At 40.1% G+C, this 10,678-nt stretch overlaps 2 protein-coding genes across 2 annotated transcripts; both read left to right on the top strand.

The window, feature by feature from the left end:
* The first annotated feature begins 7,098 nt into the window (after positions 1–7,098).
* LOC138871347 (uncharacterized) lies at positions 7,099–8,355 on the top strand. The gene has a single exon (XM_070149220.1). The coding sequence runs from the start codon at positions 7,099–7,101 to the stop codon at positions 8,353–8,355; it is 1,257 nt and encodes a 418-aa protein (XP_070005321.1).
* A 30-nt stretch (positions 8,356–8,385) lies between these two features.
* On the top strand, positions 8,386–9,879 carry LOC138871346 (uncharacterized). The gene has a single exon (XM_070149219.1). It carries the CDS (start codon positions 8,386–8,388, stop codon positions 9,877–9,879), a length of 1,494 nt encoding a protein of 497 aa, XP_070005320.1.
* Positions 9,880–10,678: the final 799 nt, after the last annotated feature.

Genomic DNA, 10,678 nt, shown 5'->3' with positions numbered 1-10,678 from the left:
GTTACTTATGGCTTCTCCGGTGTGATTTTGGGCAAAATCACACCTTATATGTCACGATCGGTGAAGTTTACAACAAGTTCTTTTGAGTTCTATTTGGGTTTCCTTTGAAAACCTAGGTTTCGTTTGAATCTCTTAAGATTTGTGTTATTTTTTAACACTTTAAGCCTGTTCCTTCTATGATTTTCTTATTCTCGACTTTCTTCTGAAAGATCCTCATTTTTAAACAGTTTTACTTCCTTTAAAAAATTAGGGTTTTCTCGGAGTTCTTTCTACACATGTTTAACCGATTTCTTTATGATTAAACCTTTTTCCTTGCTTATTTTGACCGATTTTATGTTCCTACTACTTTTTAACTCGACTCTGTTAAAAGCCCTAATTTTTAAGATATTTTTTGCTTTGGTTATGTGTGTTAGCATGATTTTCTTTGCTTTGGTTCCGTGTGTTAGTATGATTTTCTTCGCCTTGGTTCTGTATGTTAGCATGATTTTCTTTGCTTTGGTTCTGTGTGTTAGCTTGTTTACTTGATTCTTGTTAATCTCTCATGGTCACCATGATGAGAATGTGTTATGCTGAATCTTTAGCCTACTTATATCACCTTTGTATGATTGTGTTTGCTCATCTCTTGTATCTTTCTGTCTATATGGCTGACCTTGTTTGTTTGCTACTCTTGTTCATTCGTCTCTATTTATATGATGAAAATATAGAATCATGACTCCCCCATGATTGATTATGATTTTCCTTAATTGATGGTGATTGAAAGATTTTCTTTTAAAGCCCTAAAAGCTTTACCTCGTCTGTTTAAGCTGAATGATTTCATTACTATGTTTGCTATGATACCTTATTTCTACTGAGCTGTGTCCTTAATTAAGGTTTTATGAATTTGGTCTTAATTGACTACTTTATGCCTACTGAACCTTGACTCCTTCTTTATTTAATCATGCACTGATTTTTCTTCTTGCCTTATATGGTACTGAATCTTTCCGTTTGATTTTGATTCCCTTAACTTAAGGGAGTACTTCCTTAATTCTCTAATTGATTGATTCTGAGTTCTTAAATTAGTGTACTACTATGATTTTTACCTTATTTCACTACCTACTTTCAACTATAAATACTCTAAGTCTTTCACAAACAAGACAAACACTGCGTTTTCAAAAACTCCTCTCTTATTAAAATCTCTGTTCTCCCCTTTTTCTTGTGTTATTTGTTGTTATTAGCCGGCTGTAAGCCAAGGCTAATCATCTGTGCTCTTTGGTTCTTTCATTCTGCTTACTTCTATCTTCACCGGTATGTCCTAGTTTAATTTAAAGCCACAACAACAATATGTTTCTCTTCTTGTTTCAGTTTCTTTTATTTCTAGCTTGCTTTTACTTGTGGTTCTGTTGTGAAGTTTGTAGTTAGGTTATATTATCAACATGCTAGTATGACTCCCCTCCCTTTCAATCAATGTATTCCCTTATGTGATTCAAAGCATGCCTGGACAATTGTTTTTACCTACTGTGTACTTACCATTTTTGTGAATCCCAAATCCCTATCCCCTTCTATGTGTTTATGTTCTTCATGATTGGTTTGTGATTATGCCAGTGTCAACTATCTCTGAGCATGTCCAAACCAGTCCTAAGATCCCTTGCTGGGGTAATGTATTTGCAGTCAAATGTCTGTGTATCCTCAAACCCTTTAACCCCTGGGTGACTACTGAATTCATTTAGATTCTGTGTGATTCTATCCTGAAGTGATTGACTTTGTTTACCACTCCCACCTCTTTTCAAACAACTTCTGTTGCTTTACTAGTTGCTTTCAATACAGTCTTCAATAACCCTTTCAACTTGTGTTTTGCACTTCCACTTTACTCTTAGTTGATAAGTTCTGCCCCCTCTAGTATGTGTACTGCCTTAGGATCCTCTTGAGAGCCCTCTGAACTCTGGCATACTGAGGCTGGCCTTTCCACACTGCACTGGTTCAATGCTTGGTTACTAAGTCTAGGTGTAAGCATTGCCCGGGATCCTTGAGACCCTTAGGTAACTTTGATGCACCTAGACTCTGATTTGTCTATGAAAATGAGGCTTGTAAGACCATTGGAGGCTTTGGGAAACTTGGGCCTAGATGCAGGCTCCCTATAGAATAGCTTCTTGATTTTCTATTCCATTTATATAATTCATTTATTGGCCTGTAATAACTTGTAAACAGATATTTGGGGTATTTAGTAAAAAGGGTGGGTAGATGTATACTTTGTGGGGTAATATGGGTAGAAATCCTGCTCTTAGGATTTTACTTTCAAATCTGTCTGCTTTACTCAATAGAAAACATGTTCATAGGGTTTTACTCTTGTTGAATCCGATTGCTTTTTGCATAATAGAAATCATGCCTATAGGATTTCACTTCTAATTTTGTATGTATAATAGAAATCATGCCTATATGGTTTCACTTTCAATGTTGTTTGCATCAGATAGAAACCATGTTCATAAGATTCTGCATTTGTCATGTTAGAGACCATGTTTCTAGGTTCCAAACCGTCATGTCTTACACCAATTCAAGTATAGATACCATGCCTATATGACTTAATTCCGATTCAGTTCTAATAAGTCTTTCCTTATATCACTATAAATTGACTAAAACCAGTAATACGCCTAGATACCATGCCTATAGGGATTTCTATTTGTAATTATGTCTGATAATCTAATTAGCCTAATAAATCAATGTCATTACGCCAAGTTCATCTTTTAAAACTGGTCTTATTAAGTAATGACTTCTCCTGAAACAAGTTCTTTCAAAATTGCAGTAATCTCATTAGATACCATGTTTATACCTACTAAAGGGTCTATTTCGAAAACCTGCTTATTTTTGCATTAATATAGACACAGTATACTGCATATAGGCAAGCCTTAGAGCATTTTCAAAACCTACATTTCCCTGAAGTTGTTCCTGTCGTTTAACGTTTCTGACTCTAATAACTTTAAAAAGAATTCCCAGGCAACTGCTAGGTTATAACTTCTGGGTCTAAAAAGTGGTCTATTTCTGCATAATCACTTAGAGATCCTGCGTTAGGAATTTGATCAATAAAGACCTTAACTGTGCTTCAGACGTGTTGTTTGTCTATTTTTTGAGGAGGAAATTATGAGCCTCTTACTTGCTCCCCATTATGTGAAAGTCCTAAATGTTTTGACTGTCGCCTTAGAGTTTTCACCTTTTCTAAACCTTAGGGGTGTGTCTAGAACTACCTATAGGTAGAGGTCCTAACTCCCTCTGGGACCATTAAGAAGGGACGGGTAGCAGCACGTAATAGGTATCAGTGACCAAACGCTCGCTTTGCATGACCAATAAGGGGATGGGAAGGGTAGACATGGGATATGATGACTACGCGTTAATTTCACGTGTAGCCCCTCATTGAGGAGTGTTTACCGGACATTGCGTGGGGTGATCCTATAGGATAAACAACCTAGGACCCCTCCTTACCCCAAATCCTCTTCTTATTTAAAGCTTTGTTTTTATAATTTGTTCCAACCTTTATTTCACTACTTGAATTGTTCAATGTGCTTTACAAATAACTTATTTGATTCAATTATTTGTATGGACTAATTTGTGAATATAAGTTCGGCCGGGACCCACATTTGTGGACCAAGAGGGGTGCCTAACACCTTCCCCTCGAGGTTACTTCGAGCCCCTACCCTAATCTTTGGTAATGCAAACCACCCCAAGAGGTAATCACTCTAGGTGCCCTAAAGCACCATAATCCGTTAGGTGGCGAATCTTCAAATATCCAATTCCCAAAAAGGAAATGAATCATTACACCCCATGAATGTCGAAACCCGGACTCCTCCCCCCAAAGGGAAAAAGGGGGCGCGACAACATCTGCTACTTTTGTGTCATGTTTGCACTTAGTTTTTGCTTCATGAGTTGTGATGATTCAATAATCTCATTGGTACTATCTACTGTTTTCTTACTTTTTGAAGTATTGTGCTAATAAATGTTCTTCACAATGAATCTCTTTGTTTTTATTATTCCCTGATTGCATATGAAGTCTTAACAAGAGAAGGAAAGCTCTAAAATTATTTGGATCCTCATTGGATGTCTCATCTGTGTGAGGAACAAAGTGCTGATTTGCAAACAGCTCTGTAGCTGCCTTTGTAACTCAAGACCTACTTGAAAGGTTGTACATTTGAAGGAGTCCAGAATCATATTAGGAACTATTTTGGTATAACAAAGGTTTGTTTTTACTTATAAGCATAGTGCCATATCTAGGTCCTTTCTGTAACTTAGATTTGGGGCTTACTTACTAATGAATGATTCGTATAAATTTTAGTGTGAAACGTTTTTTTTTGTAATAATGCTTGAATTCAATTACTGTAATTAATAGCTATGGAGTAGGCTATCTTTGTAATTATTATCTCTAATTTAGCTATTATACATGATTTACGAGTTGGAGGGATGATGTTCTTTTCCAGATTATCTAACAGGGATTACATAAGATGGGTCAGACTTGTAAATTGGCCTAGTTGAGAATTGTTTGAGCAAGTATGGACCCTAAGCTGTTGGGCCTGGGTGTTAACCTAATGATTTGGCCCCGATCATATACCTGTTTTAAAGCTAGTGTAGTTATAATTTTAATTTAGAGGGTTAAAAAATTGTACTGGTATTGTTAATTTAAGTTGAGTGCAATAATCTTCTTATTTAACTTTACATTATCGTGTGAACTGAATTGGGGTTGATAGCATATGTTTTATGATTTTTATTCTAAAAAATATTTTGGCAGCAAGAATACTTTCTTGGGGTAATTTAGAATACTAAAGAACACATGGATCCTCCGTAAAAGAATTAGACAGTGTACCTCCATAACTTTGAACATCACAGGCAATATCGAATGTTAGAAAAGTCAATCAAACCATGAACATTCGTAGCTTTGCTTGAGGCGCGATTAATAAATCATCACGGCTATGGGTACTGTTCTCGTGGCATGGTCGTGATATCTAATCCAAATTTGGGGGTACATTTCATGTGACCCTACCACAACTACGAACAATAATAAAATACACATGTAGATTGTGGGTACGGTTCCCGTGATACGATTTGCAACATGTACAAAAAATAAATACGTGTACGACAATCGTAACTTGTTTCGGAAATAACTCCATAAAAAGTTAAAAGCATTTATAAAGTAAAAATATACAATTGGTTTAAAACATGTAATTAATCAGATAATTAGGCCAATTATTAATAGTTGAGCGACCGTGCTAAAATCACGGAACCCGGGAGTGCCTAATACCTTCTCCCAGGTTAATAGAATTCCTTACCCACTCTTTTGTGTTCGCGGACCAATAATAAGAGTTAATTTTTCTCGATTTGGGATTTAAAATAAACCGTGACTTGGGACACCATAACAATAATTCCAAGTGGCGACTCTGATTAATTAAATAATCCCATTTCGATTAATGTCACTTAAATTGGAAAAATTCCCTATCCCCTCGGGAAAAAGAAGGTGTGACACATCGTTCCATACTTGTCAGAGCAAAGAGGAAAGGAATGCTATTGATAATTATGCGATCTATCTTTGTTGAATCAGCCATAGAGATTACAGAGATTTGTGACTAATATTTAGGCTTTTACCTTGTTTAAGGTCTTCTCCTATTCCTCTGTATTCTTTACTCTTTTTTCGGAGTCAGCTCTTTTTTTGCCTTCTTACCTTCTATTTATACTACTCATATTCCCATTTGTCCAACGGTCTTTAACCAGGATGTTCCCTCTTGATTATAATTTTCATTGTTCCCCTCAAGCGTTACGACGAGTACTTCACCGTACAAACTTAGTGATGGCTCGATCTCGGCCATGGCCGAGATGCTTATCGTGGTCATACCTTGTGAGCACGACCACAATTTTTAGTCGACCCCCTTCTATTCCTTTTAGCTTCGGTCCTCATGGACAGATTTTGACCCATACAATTAGTCCCTCCGCCTGTTGGGGTCGCTTCTTGGCGAGCTCGATGGGTGGACTTTGCTAATTCGAAAAGTGAGAAATCTATCTGATAATAGGTGAATTTAACTATATTCAGGCCCTAAATAACCGCCTTCTTGCATAGTTTTGATAATAAAAGTGATAACAAAATGCTCTTATTAGTGCTTTTCATGACTTGCAGGTTATATATGACTAGGGAAGGCTAGGGAGTACTTTTGGAGTCAAAAATTGAATAAAGAGAGGCCATCCGTGAAATATCCCAAGTGAACCACGCAAATACAGGCTGAAGAATCAGAGAAATGATTCTGCCGCGATTCCACCGCGACCGCGGCAAAACCGCGGTTAAGACTGCTCGCGGTTCAGAGGAGCTGTTTGGCCGCGGTTCCACCGCGACCGCGGCAGCCGCGAGAAAGTTCAGGGATAACGAAGCCTTGAGTGCAATCTTAAGTGAACTGTGTTAATTAAAGCTAGCTAGTGTATCTCGGGAAAGTGCAATAGTATATTACTGTGATTACTCGGGAGAGATTTACGGTAAGAAAAGTGTTCATGATTGATAGAGGTGTGTTGGTCAATTTGTATCAAGCATAAACAGAAGAGATTCCATCAATAGGGGAAGTCATTACCTTAGCATTTTCTCATTATTGTTTACAACCTTAACATTTTAGTTTACAACTTGTTATTTACTTGCAATCTTAGTTAGTAAAGAAACCATCAACGGTGATTCAAACGTCTGGGGAAGTTGGTTCTCAAAAGTTTAGTAGTTCTAAAGATTGTGATTGATAGGTTAATTCTCTGTGGATTCGACCCTGGGCGGAATACTCAGGTTATATTTGCAACGTCTGCATTGTCCTTTTTATAAGGCATAGTTGGGCGTGATCAAATTTTGGCGTCGTTGCCAGGGAATTAAAGGAATTATCAATTACCATTGATAGAAATACAACAAATTCTTAGTATAGTCACTCTTCTCTACACCAAGATTTGATTGAAAATTTTTTACGGTTGTTGACGTGGTTGCTCAGGTGTATGCCTAGAAACTCTACGAGGACTGGAGAAGTACTTGAAGGACTCTCAGACCCAGAGAAAACATTCTGGATATTGAATCGTGCCAACAAAAGACTTCAACAACCTCATCAAACACACAACCTCAAAATTGACATGGGTGACGTAGACAACGTCAACGGAAACGTCAGAGATAGGGCACTTCCTGTGCCTGAGGCTGCACTATATGACTGGGCACAACCCACAACTGACAATCTGGCCACTGCCATTGTTGTGCCCGCGATACAAGCTGAATCGTTCCAGATCACGAACAACATGCTGCACTTGCTGCAAAACAAGGGATTATTTTCTGGGACACTAGCCGAAGATCCTCAGCAGCACTTGAAGAACTTCCTATCGATTTGCAAAACTCAAAGGCAACCCAACGTAACTCCGGAAGCAATCAGACTGTTATTATTTCCATTCTCGGTGACAGGAGTTGCTCAGGTCTGGCTAAACTCACTCCCCATAAACTCTATAGAAACTTGGGATGAGCTAGTCAAGCAATTTCACATCAAGTTCCACCCGCCCAACAAGACAGCTCAACAAATTGATGAGATCGTGAGCTTTAAACAGAAACCAATGGAGACACTGCATGAGACATGGAGCCGGTTTAAAGGAATGTTGGTTATATGTCCACACCATGGTATTCCAGATCAAATGTTGGGACAACGGTTTTACATGGGACTGTCAGATAGCATGAAGAACATTGTAGATGCCTCAACTGGTGGGGCATTTTTGAGCAAAACTTGGAGAGAAGGTCAGAGTCTGCTTGACAAAATGGCTCAAAATTCGGGGTGGACGACGAGGAATGCACCTATCACTCCAGTGGTACACTCAGTGCCTTTTGACCCATCAAATTCCATGGCTGAAAATGTGGCGACCCTTTTGACACAGATGAGCATACTCACCAAAAAGGTGGAGGAATCGGGGCAGAAACAGCAAGTGCACATTGTAGATACCACCAATGGGGGCTTGTGCACATCTTGCATTAGTCAGCCAATTGGTAATCCGTGGAATGCTGAACATGATCATCATCATCATCACCCTGAGGACATGAACTATATGTCAAACTATGGAGGCCAGAGACAGGGCAATCAGAACTGGGGTCAGCAAACTCAGCAGCCATACAGACCACTTCAGCCACAGTACAACGTTGGAAACATGGGAGGTATGAGACCCCCCAACAATATGGCACCTTATCCAAGATCACAGGGCTACAACAGTCAACAGCAAGGGTATCTCCCACCTCAGCAACAGCATGGTGGAAGGCAAGAAGATGGGTTCACAAGACTTGAAGCAATGATGCAGCAAGTGATTGGGTCCAATGCAAAAATAAATGAAAGAGTAGATGCACATGACGCAGCAATCTAAAATATTGAAGTGCAATTGGGCCAAATTTCAATGTCTCTGAACAATCGTCCTCAGGGGACATTACCTACAGATACCCAAATCAATCCTAAAGATCAGGGCCCGAAGCAGCTGATGGCGGTGAGTCTCCGTAATGGCAGGGATCTTGATGTAGAGCAGGAGAGAGCTCGTGACAATATACAGGCTGAGATACTTATTCAGGTACCCATTGAGCTAGATGATTCCATAAGGCTGATAGATGTGACAATCCAGCCTGCTCAGGAAGAAAAGAATACTCAGCAGGAGACCGAGAAAGTTGCTGAAGCAGTTGAAGAGCCGGTAGTAGAGATAGTAGCTGAGAAAGAAAAGTCCCAAGAGATTGGGAAGAAAAGACCTCCTGCTCCATTTCCACAGAGGTTGGCCAAGCATCAAAAGGAGGAGCAGTACAAAAAGTTCTTTGAGATGCTCAAGCAAATTCAGGTTAATATTCCATTGATTGAAGCTTTAAAGGAGATGCCTGGATACGCAAAAATAATGAAAGATTTAATGTTCCGGAAATTTGACTTCCAAGACTTGGCCACAGTGACACTTACTCAGACGTGCAGTGCAGTGGTAACTAGACCTGTTGCTGAAAAGCTCTCTGATCTAGGGAGTTTTACTATTCCATGCACTATTGGAAACTTTGCTTTTGCGAAAGCACTTTGTGATTTAGGGGCCAGCATTAATCTTATGCCCCTGGTCATTTACAAAAGGTTGGGCATTGGGAGAGCTAAACCCACCTCTATGTTGTTGCAGCTGGCTGACAGGACTGTGAAGCGTCCATTTGGGATCCTTGATGATGTACTTATTCAGGTGGGGAAATTCGTGTTCCCTGCAGATTTTGTGATATTGGATTGCAAAGTGGATGAAGAAATTCCTATCATCTTAGGAAGACCATTCCTGGCCACATGGAGAGCTCTTATTGATTGTGAGACCGGGGGACTTAAGATGAGGCTCAATGACGAAGAGATTGTATTCAATGTGCAGAAATCTATGAGGCGACCAAGTGAGTTCGCCAATTGCTCTCTTATTGATGCTGTGGATGTAATCGTACAGTCTGATGATGAAGTGTTGACGGTTAAGGATCCCCTAGCTGCATGTTTGACGAATTTGGAAGAAGTGAATAGTGAGAACTTGGCGGAATGGGTGTTGGCACTGGAAGGTAGAGGGTCTTGGGAAAGAAATCTAGAGTTTGAGCCCCTACACTTAGAAAAGAGGGAGACTCCTCCAGCTAAGCCATCCATTGAAGAACCACCGAAGCTGGAACTAAAGCTATTGCCAGGCCACCTCAGGTATGAATTTCTGGGACCTGACTCGACTCTACCTGTTATTATCTCATCTGGTTTGTTAGATGTGCAGGTCCAACAACTTCTACAGGTATTGAAGGAGTGCAAAACTGCCATTGGGTGGACCATGGCAGACATCAAGGGGATCAGCCCCGCTTACTGCATGCATAAGATTCTGCTGGAAGAGGGCACAAACCTTCCAAGGAACATCAGAGGAGGCTGAACCCAAATATGAAGGAAGTGGTGAAGAAGGAGGTGATAAAGTGGTTAGATGCGGGAATTATTTTCCCAATCTATGACAGCAGCTGGGTTAGCCCAGTTCAATGTGTGCCTAAGAAGGGTGGCATGATGGTTGTGAAGAATGACAACAATGAACTAATCTCAACGAGAACCGTCACAGGCTGGAAAATTTGCATGGATTATCGAAAGTTGAATCTAGCCACCCGGAAAGACCACTTCCCACTTCCCTTCATCGATCAAATGCTAGATAGATTGGCAGGGAGGTCACACTTTTCTTTTCTGGATGGGTACTCAGGGTACAATCAGATTTCCATTGCACCTGAGGACCGAGAGAAGAACCTCCTTCACATGCCCTTATGGCATTTATGCCTTTAGGAGGATGCCCTTTGGCCTATGCAATGCACCCGCCACATTCCAACGGTGCATGATGGCCATATTCACTGACATGGTTGAGGATATAATGGAGGTGTTCATGGATGACTTCTCAGTGGTGGGAAGTTCATTTGATGAGTGCCTGGTGAATCTGACGCGTGTGCTGAAACGGTGCATCGAGACTAATCTGGTGCTGAACTGGGAGAAGTGCTATTTCATGGTACAAGAAGGCATAGTCTTGGGGCACCGGGTGTCAAGCAAGGGAATAGAAGTAGATCGAGCAAAGGTTGATGTAATAGCAAAGCTGCCTCCACCAACTTCGGTCAAAGCAATCAGAAGTTTTCTTGGACATGCCGGTTTCTACCGGCGGTTCATAAAAGACTTCTCCAAAATCACCAAACCTCTCTGTA

Source organism: Nicotiana sylvestris, chromosome 6, assembly GCF_000393655.2.
Source record: "Nicotiana sylvestris chromosome 6, ASM39365v2, whole genome shotgun sequence".
In the NCBI taxonomy this organism is placed as follows: domain Eukaryota; kingdom Viridiplantae; phylum Streptophyta; class Magnoliopsida; order Solanales; family Solanaceae; genus Nicotiana; species Nicotiana sylvestris.
Note: the sequence above shows the minus strand (reverse complement) of the source record. Positions and strands in the feature narration are given on the sequence as shown.

Bases quoted from the DNA above. Each gene is read 5' to 3' on its own strand.
- LOC138871346 (XM_070149219.1), top strand. From the start codon at position 8,386: ATGTCTCTGAACAATCGTCCTCAGGGGACATTACCTACAGATACCCAA.
- LOC138871347 (XM_070149220.1), top strand. From the start codon at position 7,099: ATGGGTGACGTAGACAACGTCAACGGAAACGTCAGAGATAGGGCACTT.